Genomic DNA, 25,251 nt, shown 5'->3' with positions numbered 1-25,251 from the left:
ACACAAACAACAACAAGAACAACAACCCCCCCCCCACCCACACACACACACACCAGCAACAACAACCCCCCAACACACACACACAAATACACACACACACACACACACTTAACAACAACAACAACAACCCCCCCACACACACACACCAGCAACAAATAACCCCCAACACACACACACAAACACACACACACACACTTAACAACAACAACAGCACCACGACCACCACCACAGACACACCAGCAACAATAAACCCCCAACACACACACACAAACACTCACACACACGCATACACACACACCAACAACACCCCAACACACACACACACACACACACACACACGCATCCAGACACACTCCCCCCAATCCCCCCCCCACACACACACACTCACACCCACAACCCCATCTACAAACACCTCCAACCCACACACACCAACGCCCCCCCCACCCCCCAGGCCCCCCATACACCCACGCCCTCCCCCCCTCAACACCCCCCCCACAGACCTGACCGACGGTGCCCTCCACCTCCTGCAGCTTGGCCTTGTGGATGAGGTTCTCCGCCTGCACGAACTGTAGCTTCTCCTTCAGGTGGGTCAGCACCTGCACCGTGCTGGTGATCTTCTTCCGCAGTTTCAGCAGCTCCTGCATGGAGGGCGGAGGGAGGGGGTTAAAGGTTAAAGGTGACAGGTGCAATAGCCGAGCGGTTAAAGCGGTTGGACTTTCAATCTCAGGGTCCCGGGTTCGAATCTGCATACTGGGTATGTTCTTGTTTCCATAACCTAACCAAACACTGACATGGATTTTGGGTGGGTTTTTTTCATGTGTCTATTTACGTAACACAAAACAGATTGAAATTTTCTCTCTCTTTTTTTCTTTTCTTCGTATGTTCATCAGTCTATCTCCCCTGTTCTCTTTGACGTTCTTCTTAAATTTGTCCAAAAAATTATGTTACATAAAAAAAAAAATATAAAAAAAATTCATGCAGAAAGTACTTAATAATCTTCTTCTTCTTCTCTCCGTTACATGACCAACATCGACTTGCCGATGACTCTGTCGTGGTTCATGTATGCTGGGTATTTTCGTGTCTCCATAACCCACCGAACGCTGACATGGGTTACAAAATCTTTAACGTGCGTATAGTATTTGATCTTCTGCGTGCGTATATAAGATCGTTCAGGCACTAGCAGGTCTGCACATATGTTGACCTGGGAGATCAGAAAAATCTTCACCCTTTACCCACCAGGCACAGTTACCGTGATTCGAACCCGGGACCCTCAGATTGAAAGTCCAACGCTTAAATCTCTCGGCTATTGCGCCCGTCTGACGTTCTTGACTGAATCTCATTCCTTTCAATCAGTATGCCAGGCAAAAAAAATCAATGAGAGAAACAAGCAATCAACGAAATATAGTAAACAAATAAAAAAGAAAGAAAGAATGAAGGAATGAGTGAATGAGGAAGTGAATCAAGGAATGAATAAATGAATGAAAGAGTGCATGAATGATTAAATGAAGTAACGATTGAATGATTGCAAGAATGAATGAACGAACAAATGAGTGAACGAACGAAAGAACGAACGAAATAAAAAAAAAACCCACTGAATTAAACAAAGGAAAACAGAACTTCACCTCATTCCTCTCCTCAATCTTCTCGTTGTAGGTCTGGTTTTCAATCTTCAGCTGCTCAAAGTCGATCAGGTGAAGGCCTTCCGCCAGCTCCTCCTGTGTACCACACAACACACACACACACACACAACCACACACACACACACACATATATATATAAATGTCATTTAAAATGGAAAGACATAAAACAATTGAAGATTCACACAAACACACACACATAAATGTCATTTCTGATGAAAAGACGTCAAACATATGAAGATTCACACACACACACACACACACACACACACACACACACATATATATATATATATATATATATATATACACACGCACGTACAAATAATTGAAGATTCACATAGGCACACACACGCGCGCGTGTGCGCGCACGCATCACTTAAAGTGAAAAGATGTCAAATTACTGAAGATTCACAGACACACACACACACCACTTTTTTTTAAAAAGGAAAGACGTCAAATAATTGAAGATTCACACACACACACACACACACACAAACACAAAACCACCTCCTCACTCCCCCCACCCACCCACACACATCACAACACGGCAGGAAAGTCACACAGCGTTGTGCCTGACCTTGGACTTCAGCTGCTGCTCCTTCTTCTTCAGCTTGTTCTTCAGCTTGATGTTCTCCAGGCGTACGTTCACCACCTCCGTCTCCTTCTTGTTCTCCGTGATCAGGTACTGCTCTATGTCCTGCATCACCATCGGCATCATCACCATCATCATCCATCACTATCGTCATCGTCATCATTATCATCATCATCACCATCACCATCGTCATCCACCATCATCGTCATCCACCATCATCATCATTATCATCATCATCACCATCATCATCATCATCGTCATCCACCATCATCATCATTATCATCATCATTATCGTCATCCACCATCATCATCATCAACCATCATCATCATCCATCATCATCATCATCATCATCATAACCATCATCCACCACCATCATCATCAGGATCACCATCACCATCATCCATCATCATCATCATCATCCACCATCATCCTCCACCATCATCATCGTCATCATCATCCATCATCATCATCACCATCATCCACCACCATCATCATCATCCATCATCATCCACCATCATCATCATCACCATCATCCTCCACCATCGTCATCATCATCATCATTCACCATCATCATTCACCATCATCATCATCATCCACTACCATCATCCTACACCATCATCCTCCACCATTGTCATCGTCATCATCCACCATCATCATCATCATCATCCACCATCATTATCAGGATCACCATCACCATTATCATCATCAGTATCCATCAGCATCATCTTTTCTTTGGCCATTATCATCATCTCTCTTTCTTACGAAGACCACCATCATCACATGAACACCACCACAAAGCAACTGCATGAAGTGAACAGTGTAAGGGAAATAATTCGTTCTTTTTTTCTTTTTCTTTTGCCAGGTAATAGGAGACTATTCATGTATTCCATATAATATTATCAAAAAAAATTAACAAGGGCATGAGAATGAAATATGGAAATCCATGTACCCATGTACTGCATTGTATGCAACCGGCAAAAAAAAAAAAGGAAAAAAAAAAAAGAAAAAAAAGGAAAAAAAAAGAAAGAAAGAAAAAAGAAGAATAAATAGAAACCATCAGTATATTCTTGAATATATGTATCCAAATTTCAGTGGTAATTCCTGCACAAGTAGAGAATTCCAACTGCGAATATCAAACAGAAACACAGCAAACACTTCGTTTTTGTCTGCTAATTTCCAAAACCTGGCTCCACTTCTAGCGTTGCTCTTGACATTACTGAGGGCTCAAATTTCCCTTACCTTATGCATGGTGGGTTTCCCTGCCTTAAATTTCCCTTATTATGGAATTTCCTGGCTAAACTTTCCCTAGTGATGGGGTTTCCTGGGCTCAAATCTCCATTTGGACAGATTTCTCTGCCTGAGATTTCCCTTATGCTGGATCTCCCTGGCTCAAATTTGGCTTGCAATGGGTTTCCCTGGTTCAAATTTTCACTACAATAGGTACCCTTGGCTAAAAATTTCCCTGATGATGGATTTCTCTACCTCAAATTTCCCTTTCACTGGATTTCCCTGGTTCAAATTTCCCTTATGATGTGGTTTCCTCGGCTCAAATTTCCCTTTCAATGGGTTTCCCATGCTCAAATTTCCCATACAATGGGTTTCTTTGGCTCATATGATGGGGTTTCCTGGGCTAAAATTTCCCTTTCAATGGGTTTCCCAGGCTCAAATTTCCCTTTCAGTGGGTTTTCTTGACTCAAATTTCCCTTATGATGGGGTTTCCTGGTCTCAAAATTCCCTTTCAATGGGTTTCCCAGGCTCAAATTTCCTTTTGTTGGATTTCCCTTGACTCAAATTTCCTTTTCAATGGGTTTCCTTGACTCAAATTTCCTTACAATGGGTATCTTTGGCTGAGATTTCCCTTATGCTGGGTATCCCTGGCTCAAATTTCACTTACAATGGGTTTCCCTGGTTCAAATTTCCCAAACAATGGGTATCTGTGGTACCCTTACCATGGATTTCTCTGCCTCTAATTTTCCTTTTGCTGGGAGTCACTGGTTCAAATTTACTTTTTCATGGGTTTCCATGGCTCAAATTTCCCTTTCAATGGATCTCCCTGGCTCAAATTTCCCTTACTATGGGTCTCCCTTTCTCTAATTCCCCTTTAAATGGATTTCCTGGACACCAATTTCCCTTATGATGGGGGATTCCCTGGCTCATGTGAGGCGCGGTTCCCTCACCTTAGGCGCAATGGGTTTCCCCGAGCAACTGTTGCGGTTCCCTCACCTTAGGCGCGATGGGTTTCCCCGAGCGACTGTTGATGGAGTTGAGAGCCACCTGCTTCTTGAACTCCACGAAGCCGCTGCGCTCATCGTCGACGCGGGCCCGGCGATCCTCGCAGCGACCCTTGAGTTCTTCCATCTGCCTCTGGTAGTTCTCCCGCTCCAGGAGGTCCTGGTGGTGAAGTTCGTCCAGCTGGGCTGCACAGAGAGAGCGACAGAGAGAGAGAGGATTGAGTTGTGTGCACAAGTGATCTTTGTATTGTTTTGTTTGTTTGGTTTGGGGGTTGTTTTTTTTCCAGATCAACTTTTTTTCTTTCAAGGTCTAGGTGGACACATTTTCTTTGTATTGTATTGTTTGTGGGGGGTTTTTTGTTTGTTTTTTATCAACTTTTTTTTCAAGGTCTAGGTGGACACATTTTCTTTGTATTGTATCGTTTGTTTGTGGGTTTTTTTTTGTTTTTGTTTTTTTATCAACTTTTTTTCTTCAAGGTGTAGGTGGACACATTTTCTTAACTCAGTACGGCCAGTCGTCTCTTCTCCTCTACACAGACTCATCGGATGTCCAGTGGGTGCCTGAATGACCCAACCTTTAGCTTCCGTCATCAGAATTGTGGTATTCTTTGTCAACATTCACCTCTTCAGTATAAGCTATAAGAGCCTTCCGCTTGCAATATTTTGATGATGGCCATTGGGGTGAAACGCTGTTAACGTCGTCTCTTTCGCCGTTCGTATGGAGAGAGTTAAGTGCGTGCTATACATGGATCCGGGACCTCAGTTTATTATCTCATTTGAATCACTAGCATCCAGACCACCACTCCAGGTCTAGTGGAGGGGGGGGGGGGGAAATATTGGCGACTGTGGGATTTGATCTTGTGGGCTAACATTCTCTCGTTTCCTATGTAGACGCGATACCACCTGGCAAACACCACACGTCGCTAAAGTTTGCTTTTTAACTTTAGCTTTATAGCATTCAGAATTGTCCATGGAAATAGAAAAAGTCTTAACACTTTGTTTTTTGTTCCTTTTCTTGGGGTTGTTCTTTAAAATATAAATTCTAAAATGTTGTGTCTTTTTGTTTTGTTTGTTTTTATAAATTGCTTTAATTAAAAATCTGCTGGGGTACAAAGAACAGAGTAAACTCTGCATGTGTGTGCATGTGTGTTTGTGTGTGTGTGTTTGTGTGTTTTGTATGTGTGTGTGTATGCGTGCGTGTGTGTGTGTGTGCGTGCATGCGTGCGCACACATGTTGTTGTTTTTATTTTTTTTCCAAAACATGTATTTTGCAGACGAACTTTAAACTCTTAACCCAGACAAATGTATACAGTCACTTAACATTCCTAGATCGCATGCCGCAAGACACCCTGGGTCAATTGTTGCGCCAGACGATAAGGAAAAAAACAAAAAAATATTAAAAAAAAACAACAACCACAAAAAACAACTGAAAATGAGGATTCATGGAAAAAAAATTATGTGGAAAAAAAAAAACAGAGAGAAAAAAGTTACTAAAAAAAAGAGAAAAAGAAAAGAAAAAGAAATTTTTTTTTTGGCCAATGAAGGAGGCATGTGAAGCACTTAAAAAAAAAAAAAAGAAAAAAAAGAAGCTGGTGCTTATTGACCTGCATGCAACTAAGGCCACAAAAAATCCCCCCAAAACCTGTATCAAAACGAAAACTTTCATCACAAACACATCTCTCTGCAGACTACCCACCCACCCACCCATGTATTTCAAGTAGCGCTGTTCCTGATCTGTGACATTCTTGTCGTAATCTTGTCGCTCGTCGTTCTTCTTCTTGCGGAAATATTCTGCAAGTTTGTGCTGCAGCTGGTAATTCTGCTGGAGTAGCACCTCTCTGTCTCCCAATGCTGCCTGTAAAAAAAATAATTATCAGTGGCAGCTGAGAGTGACGTTACTGTTGAATACCTCTTATTTTATTGTTTTTTAAAACGCACACTTTGCACAGTCATATACACGCACATGATGTTGGCACACTTTTTTTTCCAAGGTCAGGATGTGAAAAAGCTGTAAAAGCTTCTTAGTTTACTCTCAATAGAGATAATTTTGACTTGACTTGACTTCACACACACACTCATATACATACACATACAAAGCACATACAGACATCCACTCACTCAAATACACAAACACAAGCACACACACACAAACGTGCCAGCATTCACGCACAAACATACAAGCACCCACGCACACATACACACATGTATACACACACACACACACAGACACCACACACACTCACACACCCTCTACACACACACACACACACACACACACACACACAAACACACACACACAAACAAACACACACACACACACACACACACACCTACAACACAGACATACACCACCCCCTCCACACCACCCCCACCCCCATCTCATCACACACACACACACACACACACAGATGACTCACATGGTATCTCTCAATGAGTTCGTCTCTGTCATACATAGGATGCTCCTCTTCCTCCTCCTCTGGCTCAGGTTCTTCAGCGTGCACCTCCAGGTTCCCGGACCTGGTCAGGTCTGCCTCCGACCCTGTCACACGTCACATCATCATCATTACCATCATCAGCATCACTGTTATCATCATCATCATCATCATCATCACCATCACCATCAGCATTGTTGTCATCACCATCATCATCACCATCATCATCAGCATTGTTGTCATCGTCGTCATCATCATCACCGCCATCATTATCATCATCAATACCATCATCATCATCAGCATCGTTGTCATCATTATCATCATCATCATCGCCATTATCTTCAACATCATCACCAGTTACACCGTCAACATTGTTGTTGCTGTCATCATCATCATAGTCATTATCAACATCATCATCAGTGATGTCGCCGTCATCTTTACCATGATCAACATCACCATCATCATATTCATCATCATCATTACCACTAACAAAATCATCAACATCACTGCTGTTGTTGTCGTCGTCATCATCATCATCATCATCGCCATCAGCTTCATTGTCATTGAAATAATCATCATCATCACCATCGACACCATCATCATTACCACTTTCATAACTATCAACATTGTTCTTGTCATCATCAGCATCATCATCATGATCATCATCATTTTATTATGTTTATCTATATGCTGTCTTCTAGATTTAAGAAACAAAACAAAAAAATTAAAAAAACAAGAAAAAAAGAGCACAGTATCACTGATAAACATGCATTCCACATTCCACTTCAGAATTTTGCAGTCTGGTTCATTTTCAACTCCAACTATTGATCTCCCACACCTTACCAGCCCCATCCATACCCACCACCACTCCAAACACATACACACTATGTCATGACACCACACACACACACACACACACACACACACACACATCCGCTGTAGTAAAAACCAAGATGTGAACAGGAACAAGGAGGAAGGGAGATAATTCATTTATCAATTTCCGTGACGAAGTGACCAAGAGTGCTCTCCATCTTTCTATGACCTTCATGAAGTAAGATCTTGTCCTTGTCTATCAATACCTCAAGGGTTTATCACAAACGTTGACTTAGCATTTCTTTTCTCAGAAGTCTTCTTTCTTCCTAACTGGATGCTACGTCACCTTTAATTTTTGCGTTCATTTTTTCCCACCGTGAGATACTGTCCAGGAATTTCTTAAATCAATATGATTTGCGGTTATCTCTCCCTCTCCCTCTCTCTTTTTCTTCAAATATTCATTGCATCAATGGAGGACTAAAACAGAAAATAACGAGTACATGATTGCAGTTCAATGTGTAACACATGTACAACACACACACACACACACACACACAGATGGTAAACCGAACACTACTGCTGCTGCTACAACTACCAACTACAACGCACACAGACTCAAAGCCCAGTACCCATTCTCTCGGGAGTGCCTGGCTCCAAGACTTCTGGTCTGCCTTCATGATCTTTGTCCATCTCTGTCGGGGTGGGAGAGCGTGACAATTTCTCTCCAACCTGCACTGCAGTCTGGCTCTCTGGCCTCTCTCCCTCCGCGAACGTCTCGCTCTGTTCATAATGACATTCATAACAATAGTTATTTTCTTCTTCTTCTTCTGCTTTCGTGGGCTGCAACTCCCACGTACACTCCCATGTACACGAGTGGGCTTTTATGTGCATGACCGTTTTTACCTCGCCATGTAGGCAGCCATACTCCGTTTTCGGGGGTGTGCATGCTGGGTATGTTTTTGTTTCCATAACCCACCGAACGCTGACATGGATTACAGGATCTTTAACGTGCGTATTTGATCTTCTGCATGCGTTTACACAAGAAGGGGGTTCAGGCACTAGCAGATCTGCGCATATGTTGACCTGGGAGATCGTAAAAATCTCCACCCTTTACCCACCAGGTACCATCACCGTGATTCGAACCCGGGACCCTCAGATTGAAAGTCCAACGCTTTAACCACTCGGCTATTGCGCCCGTCATAACAATAGTTATAATAATGATGATGATGATACAGACTGACACTCACACCTCATGGTGTTTGCGAGAATTTCTCTCCGACCTGCATGGCACTGTTGCTCTCCAGCCTCTCTCCCTCAGAGAACGTCTCACTCTGTTAATAATTATAATTATCCATAACAATAGTCATAATGATAATAATCATGATAACATAATAATAGAGACTGACACTCACACCTCACATAACTCATGGTGCTTGTGAGGATTTCTCTCCGACCGGCACTGCAATGTGGCTCTCAAACCTCTATCCCTCCGCAAACGTCTCACTCTGTTCATAATGACCATCATAATAATAGTTATAATAATAATAATGATGATAACATAATGATACAGACAGACACTCACACCTCACAGACAGGCAGCTCATGGTGTTTGCCAGAATTTCTCTCTGACCTGCACCATAATGTTGCTTTCTCCCTAAACGTCTCACCCTGTTCATAATGATGAGTGGAGTGATGGCCTAGAGGTAATGCGTCCACCTAGGAAGCGAGAGAATCTGAGCGCGCTGGTTCGAGTCACAGCTTAGCCACCAATATTTTCTCCCCCTCCACTAAACCTTGGGTGGTGGTCTGGACGCTAGTCATTCGGACGAGACGATAAACCGAGGTCCTGTGGCAGCATGCACTTAGCGCACGTAAAAGAACCCACGGCAACAAAAGGGTTGTTCCTGGCAAAATTCTGTAGAAAAATCCACTTGGATAGGAAAAACAAATAAAAGTGCACGCAGGAAAAAATACAAAAAAATGGGTGGCGCTATTGTGATAAAAAGAGAAATACAATACAATACAATACATAACAATAGTTTCAAATAATAATCATAAAAATAATAACACAGACTGATGTTCACACTTCGCAGACACAGGGAGCTTGTGGTGATTACAGTAAAAGTTCTACACACACAGCTGTGCATGCATTCAGACATATGACATACCATACACTAACTGGCGTGTGCACAACCAGCAGAAGTTCAAGAACGCATTTTAGTCAATCAGATGGTAAAACAGAATGGAGGAAAGTGTGTTTTTAGAGTTGGGTTTTTTTGTTTGTTTTTTTAATTTTTTTTAGATAAACTGGGGCATTCATGTGAAGGACTGAGAAGGGTATTCAATGCATGTAGTGCTTCGTTCTTCTTTTATTTATTCAATTTCAAAACTATTCTTTCTTTCACTCCTGTTTAAGCATGAAGGATTACAATGTCAGATTCAATATAGTTTTTCCCAGCTTTTATATATATATATATATATATATTTAGTAAGCTTGAGGAACATCTGATGATAAATCCAAATATTTCAGTAAGCGTATTTGTGTTAACAGTATTTACATTTTATCTGTTTGTTAGAAGTTACTGATACAATTTCTCATTTGTGTTTGAAAGCATCTAAAAAGTTACACACAAACACACAGACAGACAGACAGAAACACACACACACACACACACACACACACACCTGTGGAACAGGAGACTTGGCACCTTCTTCCTCGCCTTCTGCGTGCTTCTCTCCTTCTTCTCCTTCCGCTTTTGCTTTTTCTTCTCCTTCCCCTCCTTCCACAACTGCTGCAGCTCCCTCGCCTCCTTCTCCTCCATCTTCTCCTTCCGGCTTCCCCTCTCCTTCGCCTTCTGGTTTAGCTTCTCCTTCACCTTCTGCTTTAACTTCTCCTTCACCCCCTTCTCCTTCTTCTCCTTCCTTCTTCCCTTCTTCTCCTTCTGCTGTCTCTCCTGTGATAACAGACATAACTTTGATCTGTGAGCTTATCATTTTTTTTTTTATACATTATCGAGTAGCAGCAGTAAAATCAAGTTATTTGAATATCGTACACACACACACACACACACACACACACTCATACACTGGCATACATACATGCATGACAAAACACACTCCCACACCGTAACACCCCTATACAAAAAGCACTGTCATACACACACACACACACACACACACACACGCACACGCACACGCACACACACACACACACACTACCCTGTACTGTACACACCATGACACACCACTATGTACGGTAAACATCATGACACCACTGTGTAGTGTACACATGACACACCATTGTGTAGTGCACACACCATGACACACCATTGAGTAGTATACACACCAGGACACACCACTGTGTAGTATACCCACCAGGACACACCACTGTGTAGTGTACACACCAGGACACACCACTGTGTAGTGTACACACCAGGACACACCACTGTGTAGTGTACACACACCAGGACACACCACTGTGTAGTATACCCACCAGGACACACCATTGAGTAGTATACACACCAGGACACACCACTGTGTAGTATACCCACCAGGACACACCACTGTGTAGTGTACACACCAGGACACACCACTGTGTAGTGTACACACCAGGACACACCACTGTGTAGTGTACACACACCAGGACACACCACTGTGTAGTATACCCACCAGGACACACCACTGTGTAGTGTACACACCAGGACACACCACTGTGTAGTATACCCACCAGGACACACCACTGTGTAGTGTACACACCAGGACACACCACTGTGTAGTGTACACACACCAGGACACACCACTGTGTAGTATACCCACCAGGACACACCACTGTGTAGTGTGCACACACCATGACACACCATTGAGTAGTATACACACCAGGACACACCACTGTGTAGTATACCCACCAGGACACACCACTGTGTAGTGTACACACCAGGACACACCACTGTGTAGTGTACACACCATGGCACACCACCTTGCACTATACACACCATGACACACCACCACTAAGCACTGTACACACCATGACACACCACCCTGTACTGTATACACCAAAAAAATATCTTAATAATAGTTACAGATTATCATAAATGATAGTAACAATATATCACAAAGATCTCAGTAGGAAACAAGAACAACGAACTAGAAATTAAAAAAAAAAAACACAACAACATCACACTCACCTTCAGGAGCTTCCTTGGGTTCGGCGCCTTCCCCCTCAGTTTTCTCCCCTTCTTCCCCCTCCCCCTCCCCCTCTTTGGCGGCAACTTCTCCTTGCTCCTCCACAGGAGCGGCCGATTCTCCTGCACCCTCCCCTGCCTCTCCTTCTGGCTTGGCCTCACCCTCTGTTGCTGGCTGCTCTGTGGTCTCTGTGGTAAAACAGCAATGATCAAGATGAGGTTCCATGCATCAGACAACAACAAACAACTTTTCTCAAGGCCTGACTAAGCGCGTTGGGTTACGCTGCTGGTCAGGCATCTGCTTGGCAGATGTGGTGTAGCGTATATGGATTTGTCCGTACGCAGTGACGCCTCCTTGAGCTACTGAAACTGAAACTGAAACAGACAACAACAACAACATCAACAAAGATATATATATATATATATATATGTAAAGATAGAAAGAAAAAAAGAGGAAAATAGATTTTGAAAGAAAGTAAAAAAAAAAAGAAGGAAAAACAAAGACAGAATGAAAGAAAGAAAGAAAAGGGCAAGGAAGAAAAGAAAGGAAGAAAGAAAAGGTCTCTGGGTAGTGTAGTAACAATCAAAGGTATTTCATTTAGCAGTGCACATGAAATTGTGTGTGTGTGCGTGTGTGTGTGTGCGTGTGTGTGTGCGTGTGCGCGTGCGTGTGTGTGTGTGTGTGTGTGTGTGCATGCTGTATGTGTGTGTGTGTTTGTGTGTGTGCGCATGCTGTGTGTGTGTGTGTGTGCGTGTGTGTGTGTGCATGCTGTGTGTGTGTGATTTAGAAAAATATTGATCACATGACTCAATATTTCATCCCTGATAAAAGAGATAAAATACAAAACATAACAAAACAATCAGAGGGAATAGAACAAGGCAGAGACTGAGAAACAAGTGTAACAGACAGACAGAGAGATAGAGAATATGAATACCACTTAAAAAAGTTAAGATAATCTTCTGTGTTACTTCAAACAGAATATTTAAAAATCTTAAAAGTTCCTATATAACCTTGCGCATTTGATCAAAGAAAGTACAGAAATCTTTTCACACACACACACACTCTTTTTCTTTGGTCTGGAAATGCAAAGAAACCATGGAAGTGGATGTGAATATAGTTTTAGAATTCAAGACAACCCTACTTTTAATTTTCAAATTGCAGCAGTTTAAAACCTTTCCAAACAGGACACAGATATCAATGTTGATTTAGCCAATTCTCCATTTAAAACAGAAGAAAACTACCCCACCATGTCTATCACGCCAGTAGACACCACATAAGCTACAAAGAATTGTAACACACTTTTACAGACTAAAAAAAATGCATGAAAACCTGCTTGAACCAAATCTATAATAACATTTAAAGGGCATTCACAAAAAGAAAGAAAAAAAAAAATCCAAGGACAACAGAAAAACTAAATAAATGAATAAATATTGCAGGCAAGAAAGCAACAACACAATAAACAAAAACATCAAAACAAAAAGATTCTGAAAAAAAACACAAAAAAACAAAAAAACGGAAGATTGTATGATTATCTCTCTCTTTTTTTTATACCAATAAAAACAAAACAACAACAACAATGCTTTAGACCAGAAACTTGTCCATGCCTCACAACACAAACTTACACAACAGTGATGATGTGGTCATTTGACATTTCTGACCAAGGGCATTTATATCTGTCCACAGTCTGCATGCTGTCGTTCAGATCACTAACACAACAAAGTTTGCAGCAGACCTGTGGAGAACCCTTACTATACTGTTTTGAAAAGCAGCTATAATAACACTATCGCCTGTGCCAGCTGTTTTTGGTGGGTGTTCCCCCCCCCCCCCCGCCCCCCTTTGACAGCAAAGCAGTATTTTATTTCTGGACTGTAAAGCAGAGGCAGACCTACTGGCTTCTTCTTTTTTTTTTTTTTTAATGAACCTTTTTTAATTTCATTTCAAACAACGAAACTGAACATTGACACACGACCAGAAAAAACAACAACGACAAAATGGATAAACATCATCATTTCCTTACACCGAGTATATCATTCAATATCCATACAAATACATACAAACCCACACACATGCACACATACGTACATACGTACACATATAAACACAAACACACACTGCCACAAGCACACAAATCTACAGACATGCACACAAACATATTGGCACCTGTATACACGCACCTTCATCCACAGATGTCTGCATGTAATGTATACATTAAACGTCACAGAACACAGCACCCATACCTCATACCATGTTCAAATAATCAATGCTGTCCTTTTGGGGTTTTTTTGGTTATCCTTCTGTATTCCACTCATGCCCCTAGAAATATTATGCAGCGATATGTATATATTGAACGAGTGATAAGTGAATATAATCAGATTTTTTCCTCCTTTCCTCAGTCCCCACTCGTCCCAGCCAATATTGCCAATATTCACTGGAAAGAAAAAAATATGAAAGAAAGGAAAAGAATGCATATATAAGAAGAAAGTGCAGTGATTTTAACATCATCTTTAAACGTTGATCAAATGCTTGTATGGAAACCAGTTTATCGAGAATGCATTAAAAGACATATTGACACGTGAAATATGTTTTTCAGTTTCATATACACGTTTCAGATATTTTCTGAAATGATTAAGCTGTGGAACTGAGTTACTGACTTTGCATTTGTAGATAAAGAATTTGGCATAGACTATAATAATGTCAAGAGTTCCATCAGACCTAAATTTGCTATCGTGTCCAAATATAATGATTCTTTCATTGAATTTTAAGAATTTTGCATTTTCAGAATTATCATTGATATGTCTTTCAAGCGCATTCCAGAACACATGTGTAAATTCGCATTCCCAGAATATATGGTATATATTTTCACGATCTTTTCTACAAAAAGTACAACTATCTTCACTAACTATGCCCATATGTTTCAACACAATATTAGTTGCTAATATTATATGTATAATTCTAATTTGAAACCACCGAAGTTTGATTTCACTGATTTGACGTATTTTCCTAAATGTAATATCCCATTTGATTTGTGTGTCAAGTTTATTTTCCCATTTACTGCAACAATTTGGGTTTATCCTATCATGCGTTAAAATATCATAGTATACACGTGCACCCTTAGAAACTGAAAATATTGCTTCAAAAGTTTTATGGCTGTTTAAAGATCGATTAGTTTGAGCAACAATAGTGAATAGACGTTAAACTGAAGAAAACACATAACAAACAAGACACACAACATACAACACAACGACCCTATACAAACTGCACGGTTTCTCACCAGCAAGGAGGACACCAACACTCAAAGAAACAGACAGAAAACACACACACACACACACACACACACACACACACACACACATGCACACATATACACTACACACACACACACACACACACATAACATACAAGACACACAACGCACAATCCAACAACCCTATACAAACAGCACACTTCTCAGCCAATCTATCTAGATCTACACGCAGCAACAACATCAACAAGGAGGACACTGACACTCCAAGAAACAGAAAAAAAGAAAAAAAAAGAAAAAGAAAAAAGCATGCAAACCAGGAACAGCCTCAGTATCTTCAGCAGCCTCAGCAGCAGGGGGCTCAGTAGCCTCAGCGGCCTCAACTGCCTCAGCAGCTGCTTCTGTGCCTGGCTCCTCCTCAGCTGTGGCCTCAGACTGCTCACCGGCCGGCTGTTCCGCTGGAGTCGCCTCTGCTTCAGCACTTGTGGTTGTCTCCCCTTCTTGCGGAGGGGGAGCTTGTTCTGTGCCCTCCGCTGCTTGTTCCTCGGCGGCTGCCTGAGCTGGTGGTTCTCCCTGACAACAGCAACAGCTTAATGAATTGACTGATTAAGAAATGAATAAATGATTGAATTAATAAATGAATTTATGATTAATGAATTAATGTATACATACACATACATGCATATATATATATAGATAAACAGATAGATAGATAGATAGATGCACATAAATCACTGTTTCTTGCTTGGAGACAAGTCAAAATGCCTTCACTCATGACTTTCACAGAATGTATGCATAACTCTGAACCAATGGGATCAAAGACAAAACTCATGTAAATACAATATAGAACGCTAGATACAGAAAAACTATGGGCAGCAAGAGGATCAAGGGGGAGGGGGGGGGGGAGTAGTGATTCTGGAAAGAAGCCAGATTTGAAAAAGTTGGGTGCAGGGAGTGGGGGGACTAAAAGGAATAATTCTGTAGAAAGTGGCAAATCTGCCTGAAAGTATCCTGTCATTCTTATTTTAAGACTCCCACAGACAGTAATGATTCTTCCTGAAACAACCCTACTGTATGTGCTATGAACGCGCACTTTAAAGTGCTGTAGTAATCATCCATATGAATAAAATCATTGTGATAGTTCTACAAGCCCTGTCACATTGAAACTGACAGCAGGCTTAAAATTTGCAGCTGATTTTGCATATCATGTGGAAGGTTTTGACTTACTCTCATTTCATCAGATGACACTTCAAATTACTCTCCAAGTAATGTGAGATTCCCATGTAAGATCATAATGATAATCTTGGTGGTTTTAAAACACAAGGTGTTTTGCAGTTGATGTTATCCTATATGACATTTCTTTTTCTTAAAAAAGAAGAAGAAAAAAGATGCAAACCTTGTACAGGGCAAGAATTTTACACATGTATGCATAAGTACATACACACATACATTTACACACGTGTATTTATCTATACATAGCATGATGTTTACAAACTACTTAAAGTGATGGTTCATTTTTAAGATTCATGCACTCCGGAAATCTCCCTAACCGTTACCAGTCTAAATTATCTAGGTTACCTGTCAGACTTAATTCCTACCAAATCAAACGCTACACGAACCTAAACCGCATTCATTAATGGGATATGAACAGTAATCTTATTGTTTTTGATGCTATAACATTTTGTACACCAACCTCGTTGTCCGCCATCTTGGTTGTCAAGGTAAGCTGGAGATAGGAAGTGCTCTTCTGTCGATGTTTTTATTACATTCCGTACATGATCATGCTATCCAAATTGTACTCATATGATAGGAATTTGTTATTTGGATATGCTAGATTTGGTAATATTGTTTCTTTTCTTGTTGAAACCCCTTAGTTCCTCGACAATGTTTCAAGTCTTGTTACGACATATAGTTTCACCTGCGGCTCTAGGGATTTGGCGCCAAGTGTAAGTGGGTGTAACTTTGTAGAGGTACGGGTTAGAAACAAAAAAAGTTTCAAAACTCCAATGTCAGAAATCACTACTACAGGTGCATTTGAGAAAATGTCTTTGGCAGCATATGGATCAGAGGATGGCTCTGACCATCAGGAGAACGGACATATTGAGGTAAAAATTTTCACGAACATCCCGTGATGATGCCGGGTCTCTGTCTCATGGGACTTCAATCATGGAGCCTTTTTCTTTTCTTTTTCTTTTCTTGTTTGATTATCCACTTTTTGAATGCAGTTTCGTGTGGTTTTGCTGCATCACCATTGAGTGTAATTAATGAATTATGTTTATAATGTGTAATTTTCTTTCAAATGTAATTTTACATTCTTTTTTTCTTCTTTCTAGTTTTTCTTTCTTTCTTTTTTATTATTATTATTTTTTTTAAATCATTTATATTTTTCATTGCCAAAGCTCTGGTGAGAAATGTGGTAGAATGATTGACAATAATATATCCACAATTCTTTTCCGTAATACGGAACAAGTAGGGTACACAGGCGAACGACCCAGTCAAAGCAACCAAGTCAATCTAATGTGTGTACTTTACAGTTTACGGGTCATACGATTGTCCGTTTATTCTGTTTCTTGAAGGCTTTCTCCGATTGGATCCCTCAAGAAGGGTTTGTCTGTTCCATCTCTTCAAAGGTTTTTCAAAATTTGAATAAAATATTGAAATAGCAGGAGTGACTGAGGAATTTGTGCAAATGGGCATGAATGATGGATTTCGGTACATGTGGACAGATAAGATCAGAAGCAGACACACACACCCTTTTGAGAGAGCTCGGCATCTATGCAGCATTGTCCGCAAAGAGTGGCGTCAAAATGCTATTTGTTCTAATTGTGAATAACAAAATTTTGGAGATTCCTGTCAAAACTGATCCACTGATCTGTCACCAACATACTTTAATGAATTCCCCCAACACTGGTAATGCATAATTCATTCAACATATCCAGTCAAATCAGCTATCTTAAACTGTGTCAAAGTTGAAGTCCTATTACAGGCGAGTGACATTAACAAGTTTTACTTCACTTGATTTTAGGTATGTGAGAGCACATTGGTGATTGACCCCCATTCATAAAGAGTGCAGAAATAGCTGGAAATAGTGGATGTTTGAATGGTTCTTGGAACTGAATATTCATTAAGGTATCAAAACGAGGTCGTAGCACTAGCAGACGTTAAGTAATGAAATTTGTGGTAACGCTTTGAAGTAAGGCGGTACACAAACTGTTCACAACGTTATGTGGTGAAATGTGTGGTGAGAACGCTTTGAAGTGGGGCGGTACATGAGCCGTTCACAATTTGCATTCTGTTTGCAATTATGCCTACTTACCCTAGTGTTTACAAATTACAGCAAGGCATGGACGCCAGTCACACAAGGAGTGGAGGGGAAGAAATGTGGATAGCTGAGTGAATGTTCCACAACATCATGTCAGAGGCATACATTGCCAATGATAATGATATAATCTGGCCCGAGTTCACTTGCTGTAATATGACTAATTGTAATTTTCTCTTTCACAGTTTTCCAGGCTGAACAACAATTTAGGTCTGCAATTCTGTTGTGATGCATTGTTGATGACATGTTTCACTGTGACTCGTTTCACTTCAAGCCCTCACCTTTGATCTGTTGTGTGCGGTTGGTTGATTTTGTTAAGTTGAAAAGTCAAATAGAACAGACAGAATTGAAACTTGGGAAAAGAAAGTAACAGTACACATACACAGACAAATGGGCAATTATACTGTTGAACTTAGGCCCTATCCCATGACTAACACAACAGAAATGGCGTCAGTTGTGCAGTGTCCCCCATGACCAAACCAGGTTATTGGAACAGTAATGGTAACAGGTATACATGACATGACATAAGCTTAAAATAAGATGTTAAATTTTACTGGATTTTCAGTTTGAAAGAACAGTTTATAAATGTTTGAGTTTAAACTTAATTCTTAATCATTATTTATTTATTGACTTTGATGTTATACTTAGCACATTTTTTCAAATGTCAGATTTTGGGCCCAAACAAATCATGTAACAAATTGCCTTAAATCTGTTTCAGCTTGTTATTGGACCTATGTTCTCAGGCAAAACGTAAGTATTTTTAATAAATAGTATACTATTATGAAAACTGTATGTTTGACTTTGATTAAAAGTGTGTGGATATGAATATTACAAGATCATAAAATGAAAATTAATTATAGTGATAGTGTCACTAGTATCAGCATCAATAATGATCATTTGTTTCCTTTTGTTAAAAAATATTCTTCATTTCACCTTGCAATCAAAAACGTATGCCACATGCATGTGAATATTTTGCACTAAACTGGTAACAGATTTCAGTACCTTGTTACAAGACTTCACACTGTCAACTATTTCTATTACCACAGTCTGGTATTAGTTTAGTATTCACATAATTCAGTGAAGTAATTACATTTGATTATGAATATAAAATCATATAGAATTATAATGTATTCCAAACAGACTGACCCACATAATTATGAAAAGTTGTACTTTGGTTTAACTCAGTTAGTCAATAACTGTTCAACTTTTTTTTTTCTATCTCAGTCTTTTAACTCTGCTGATGGCATCAGCACCGATATCAGAACTAACAGTGAAAAACTGGAAACCGTCTTGAGCTTCAAGTATCTCAGAGCAGTCATTTTGGACAAAGGATCGAAGCCAGAAATACTGTTCCAGAATAACTCAGGCAAAAACAGTGCTGACAAAACTGAGGCCCATCTGAACAATAGCAGCATCATGCTCTGCTCAAAGATCAGACTGATGCACTCTGTTGTCATTTCTATATGCGAGACATGGACCTTGACAGCTGAACAGGAGAATAAGATACAGGCCACAGAGATGAGATGCTTCCGGAAGATCCTTGGCATCACATACTGATACAGGGACCACATCACAAACAATGAAGTGCGTAGGAGTCGAGCAAGGTATTGGGCCACATGATGATTTACTAACCACTGAATAGAAAAAGAAAATGAAGTAGTATGGCCACAACTCGCGTTCATCAGGCCTGGCCAAGACCTTTTCTGTAGGGAGCAATGCAGGGAGCAAGGAGAAGACGCAGGCAGAAGAAGAGATGGGAGGACAACGTCTCAGAGTTGCCAGGTCTAACCCTGAGTGAGACAGTCTGATGGACAGAAGAAGAGATGGGAGGACAACGTCTCGGAGTCGCCAGGTCTAACCCTGAGTGAGACAGTCTGATGGACAGAAGAAGAGATGGGAGGACAACGTCTCAGAGTCGCCAGGTCTAACCCTGAGTGAGACAGTCTGATGGACAGAAGAAAAGATGGGAGGACAACGTCTCAGAGTCGCCAGGTCTAACCCTGAGTGAGACAGTCTGATGGACAGACAACTACAAGGAATGGAGGAGGCTTGTTGCCAACATGATGTGTGGTGCCCCCATGATCTACAAGACGACAGGATAGATTGACAGATATATTGTAACCAATGAAAACTTTGTCACAAGGACAGAATCCTGTATTCTTTGTCTTAAGAAAGATTTTATATTTTGATGAAGTAAACCAGATAACTGATTTGTTATTTCTCGCTTTATTTTTCAGGACTGAGCTTATCAGACGACTAAAGCGTTACCGTGTCGCACGATACTCTTGCCTCATCATCAAGTATTCTGGAGACACTCGCTATGACGATAAGGGTGTATCTACTCATGACAGGTGAGAAAATTATTAACTAAGACCTGTCCATATCACAGAAATGTCAAAAATGATTGATTCACCTTGTTTAATAAATTTGCTCTGAAGCCTGATGATAGTTCAGTAGTTGCCGATATATGCATACTAAGAGTAAATTTATTTAAGTAAACTCAAGAACTTTCAATGATATCATATTTTTTTCACAGTGTCTCGTCTACCAATCTGTCCTTGCTAAACATCGCTAAACAAAGGCAGTAGGAGTGAATTTTCAATTTTCCTGTCAGTCCTGAACTTTTTAGCATAGTGTATAGCAAAATGTGACTGCAGTGATTGAGTTAATTATTTAAAAGCTCATTCCTGTGTTGTAATGTCATTGTGTGCAGGCAAATTTTACCAGCATTGTCCACGGATGGACTGATGAAAGTTGTGGCAGAGGCTCAGCAGTTTGATGTGGTGGGCGTCGATGAGGGACAGTTTGTAAGTTCAAAAAACTTAACTTGGTATTATTCTCATCATCAGTAATGGAGTAGTAGACCATAAGTGTTACTGCTATTGGTTCGTTTTTCTCATCGATCATACCATGATGCATTTTGTATTCATCAAGCAAAACAGTTCATTAATTTATTGAAAGGAAGCCCTGTCAGCTTTAGTGGAGAGGTGTTGGTTTTCTCCAGATAATTGATTGAATCGTTCTGTCAGAAATCTATGACTTGTCTCTCATGATCTCAGATTTTTATGCAGTTTTATAATTGTATAATAATGTACTTGTCTCAGTTTCAGTTCATAACTAGGTTCTAAATTCCGCTGAAGTAAGGGAAAGTTTGATTTTTATGGAACTGTGGGTGGATGCTACAGTTAACTTTAAGACATGAGTGCTACAAACCCTCATGCACTTCCTTTCATGAATGGTTTGTTTACAGCCGTTGGCAAAGACAGATGTTACAAGATGTGCTAATTGTGTGTTCCAGTTCCCTGATGTGACGGCATTTGCTGACAAACTGGCGAACCAGGGCAAGGTGGTCATCGTTGCCGCTCTGGATGGAACATACCAGAAGAAGGTGGAGTGACTGGAACTCAGTCTAAATAAAAAAAAAAATTTAAATGCATCATATACACATTCAACAAACCTGCACATATATACACACACTTTCCCATAAATGATTCTATATCTGCTTTCTACAAATTAAAAAAAATGGTCTGAACCAGTTAAAGAAAGTTTAGTCTCTACCCTACAAAGAAAGAACTGAATCAGAACAAAATTTAGAACACTGTTTTTATTTGTGCAAGCATGTAAGATTAAGAAAAGGTTAAAGGCCCCATAGCCTTTTATGGCCATCGGGGCAGCAAATTTATATCCACTGTGTCTTGCGCTTGGCGTCGGAAGGCGGGGCCCAATCCTCTCCATCCACTGTTTTGACCTTCCCCAACCAAGTCAGATACATCCATTCACACCTCGGTGGAGTGAGGAAAATTGTAGGTATTTGGGGGACAATCATTGTGTTTTATTTGTGCAGGCATCAATACAAAACTGAATCAGAACATTTAGAACCATGTTTTTGTCCAGGCATCTGGGGACATAAAAATAAATACTTCCAACTAAGAACTGAATTGTATGGGGGGTGGGGGGGGGGGGAGAAATAGGACAGTGTTTCCTTTGTGCAGGTGTTTGGGGGACATCCAAATAGGTAATTATATCACAGAACTGAAACAGATCTAGAAGTCCAGATGTTTTCTTTGTGCAGGCTTTTGGGGACATTCTGAACCTTGTGCCAGTGTCCGAGAGTGTCACCAAACTAAGTGCTGTGTGCACCATCTGCTACAAACCGGCTGCCTTCACCCGCAGAAAAACACTGGAAGACAAAGTGAGATACCTGTGTCTGTTCAGAATATTTGCAGTGATGCGTGGTGTTCCAAGTTGGTTGGTTTTTTTTGTTTTTGTTTTTTTTTTTTGCTTTTCTTTGCATTGTTACAGCTTGCTGCACTTTGTTTGCTGACACTGAAATCATTTTGACAAGTTTGTTTGTAAGCCATAATAGCCTCCAAAAATAGCGTTTGGTACAAGTAAACATTGAATGTATGCCAGTGTGTATGGGAGTCTAAGTGTACCTATAAAGGTAGAGAAAAATTCATAATATTCCACAGAGAGAGAAGACAAAAAGCCAAATTGTTCCAGAAAACAGTTCAGAGGGATCGGCACCTCTGTATTTTGGACATGTTTTTGAGCATGAATCAATTTAGAACCTGGAGCATCTGTTTTGGGTAAGCTGATCACTCCACCTGTTGGTGTGGTATTTAGATGGGTGAAATAGTAGGTGGAGACTAGTTTCAAGCCATGTTGACATATTTTTAATGCTGCTGTTCATGCTACTTTTCTCTTGCTTAGGATAAAACACACAAGTTCCTAAATTTTAACAAAAACTGTCATTTTTATTAATGTTTACAAAAGATGATTGTTGCTTCTCTTTTGTAACATGTGATTTGTGGAGCGCCATGGGTGTTTGTTAATTGAATTTTCTTTAGAATTGTTATTTCTTTCTTATATTTAATTTGTGAAGTGCCGTGAGCCTCTCTGTGAGGGAACAGCACTATCGAAGAGCACATTATTATTATTATTAAATGATTTTGCAGTATGAACTGTATCAAATGAGGACACCTGTTGTTGTTTTTTCTTCTTTTTCGGACTGGCTGTGAATCTTGTGCATATGAAAACTACAAATAAGGGTGCATATATTTTTCCGTCAAGCACATATTGAGAGATGTCACTTCACGTTGCATTGCAAGGTGATGGAAAATCCCCATTTGTTCCCCCTTCTTTACTATCAACTGATTACTTAACTAAGTGATCAAGAATATGTAAGACGGCAATACAACGTGGAAATGGTCAGATTTCCGAACAGAAAATGATGTGTATTTTTCCAGCCTGAATTTTATGTTTAAGGAATTTAATAAAATTGGAGTCTATTACTTTTTGTCACAACAGATTACTGTGTGTGAATTTTGGGCCACTTTCCCCAGAGAGAACATGTCGTCACAGTGCAGTGTCACCACTGTTTTTTGTGTGTGTTGTTTGTTTGTTTCCCTCTCTCTCTCTGTCTGCAAGTCAGGTTATTTGTTTTACTAAAGTGGATTTTTCCACTGAATTTTGCTGGGGACTACCCTTTTGTCGCTGCAGGTTCTTTGATGTGAGCTAAGTGCATGCTGTACATAGGACCTCAGCTTATCACCTCACCTGAAAGACTCTATAGTTTAAGATTTAATCTGTCTAGAGTGCAAGAGTCAATCTGTGTGGCATGTTTTTCAGGTGGAAGTGATAGGCGGTGAGGACAAGTACCTGGCTGTGTGCCGAGACTGCTTCACGGCCCCCATACCCCCCTCCCCCGAACGTCCCGTCCTACGCGAGTTCAACACCCCCATGACCGACGACAACAAACTAGAGAAGACGAGGACGCAGCGACAGTTGTTCATCCGGTCTCTGTCTGGCTTGTCATAGATACCCCCACCCCCAAACCACCATCATCGCAGGTGGAGACGTCCGTCATGATCGGTTTGCCCTCTGCCATGTTGTACAGCCAGTTCAGTTATGATTGTATATACCTATATGTGTTTACATTTTACTTGTAGCAAAAATGGGTTTAAATGTTTTATGTACTGAGCATGTTTTAGAATTATAATGATTATATTTTCTTAGGCTTTTGTCCGCGAGAATGAGTGAATGTAAAATGTACTAAAAATCTATTTTACAATTGTGATGATCAGTAGTATCTTATTTTCTTTTTTGATGAAAAAAAATAAAAAGGGTGGATGTTTCATATACTGAACAACTATTTTACAATTGTGATGATTGTGTATACTAATATTGCAATATGTTTTTTCTTCACTTCAAACATGGGTGAATGTTTTTATGTACTTCACTGTTCACAGCTATTTTACAGGGAAGAGTGGTCATTCATATATTTTTTCTCTGAGAAACTTACAGTTGAGTCATAAATCTATCTTTTTAACATGAGGGGAGATGAGATATAACAAATTCAAATCATACTGGGAGATCACTTCTATATTTCTTATAAACTGACAGTCAAGTCATGAGTATCTTTTTAACATGGGACAGATGAGATCAGCCTTAAAACACTGAAAGGCATGCTGCACACAATCCTAATGTGTGTGCAAGAGAAGAAAAAACAATGTAAAACAGCATGTTACAGGCATACCAAATTAAATTCAAGGCATTTTGCATGCAATCCACTTGTGTGTGAGTGTAAAATAGCAGTTTTTAAAAGGTATTTCATTTTATTAAAGGTATGTTACAGATGCAATCCACGAGTTCAATTTTGTATATTGCAAGTGTGATGTCTCATTCTGGAATTGTCTGTACATGATTTACTTGTTTGTTTTTTTCACTTACCTTTGTATGTTCATTCAGGATAAGGATAGATATGTGTACCATGTCCTCCTCATTTTACATGTTTACCA

At 40.2% G+C, this 25,251-nt stretch overlaps 2 protein-coding genes across 2 annotated transcripts in view; one reads left to right on the top strand and one right to left on the bottom strand.

The window, feature by feature from the left end:
- LOC143292562 (uncharacterized) overlaps positions 1-16,854 on the bottom strand; it is a 17,478-nt gene extending 624 nt beyond the window's left edge. The window contains exons 1-11 of the mRNA XM_076602979.1: positions 16,826-16,854; positions 15,450-15,705; positions 11,894-12,079; positions 10,395-10,663; positions 8,339-8,489; positions 6,882-7,003; positions 6,169-6,319; positions 4,457-4,650; positions 2,218-2,337; positions 1,623-1,715; positions 501-638 (exon numbers count right to left, since the gene is read on the bottom strand). Coding sequence (XP_076459094.1) covers positions 501-638; positions 1,623-1,715; positions 2,218-2,337; positions 4,457-4,650; positions 6,169-6,319; positions 6,882-7,003; positions 8,339-8,489; positions 10,395-10,663; positions 11,894-12,079; positions 15,450-15,705; positions 16,826-16,840 — 1,695 coding nt within the window. The 5' untranslated portion in view covers positions 16,841-16,854. The remainder of the gene's footprint in view (positions 1-500; positions 639-1,622; positions 1,716-2,217; positions 2,338-4,456; positions 4,651-6,168; positions 6,320-6,881; positions 7,004-8,338; positions 8,490-10,394; positions 10,664-11,893; positions 12,080-15,449; positions 15,706-16,825) is intronic.
- A 203-nt stretch (positions 16,855-17,057) lies between these two features.
- Positions 17,058-25,086, top strand: LOC143292556 (thymidine kinase, cytosolic-like). The gene is made up of 7 exons (XM_076602966.1): positions 17,058-17,237; positions 19,170-19,201; positions 20,689-20,802; positions 21,165-21,258; positions 21,750-21,839; positions 22,524-22,643; positions 24,083-25,086. The coding sequence occupies exons 1-7, from the start codon at positions 17,139-17,141 to the stop codon at positions 24,269-24,271; spliced, it is 738 nt and encodes a 245-aa protein (XP_076459081.1). The 5' UTR covers positions 17,058-17,138; the 3' UTR covers positions 24,272-25,086.
- Positions 25,087-25,251: the final 165 nt, after the last annotated feature.

This window comes from Babylonia areolata, chromosome 1, assembly GCF_041734735.1.
Source record: "Babylonia areolata isolate BAREFJ2019XMU chromosome 1, ASM4173473v1, whole genome shotgun sequence".
NCBI classification, from domain to species: domain Eukaryota; kingdom Metazoa; phylum Mollusca; class Gastropoda; order Neogastropoda; family Buccinidae; genus Babylonia; species Babylonia areolata.
The sequence above is the reverse complement of the archived record's forward strand: the minus strand, read 5'-3'. Positions and strand labels throughout refer to the sequence as shown.

What these genes read in the sequence shown, in the direction of transcription:
- LOC143292556 (XM_076602966.1), top strand. Translation starts at nt 17,139, where the DNA reads ATGTCAGAAATCACTACTACAGGTGCATTTGAGAAAATGTCTTTGGCA. An exon ending in AGGAGAACGGACATATTGAG is followed by an intron (nt 17,238 to 19,169) that starts GTAAAAATTTTC and finishes AATCTGTTTCAG; the next exon opens with CTTGTTATTGGACCTATGTT. An exon ending in GAAAAACACTGGAAGACAAA is followed by an intron (nt 22,644 to 24,082) that starts GTGAGATACCTG and finishes CATGTTTTTCAG; the next exon opens with GTGGAAGTGATAGGCGGTGA.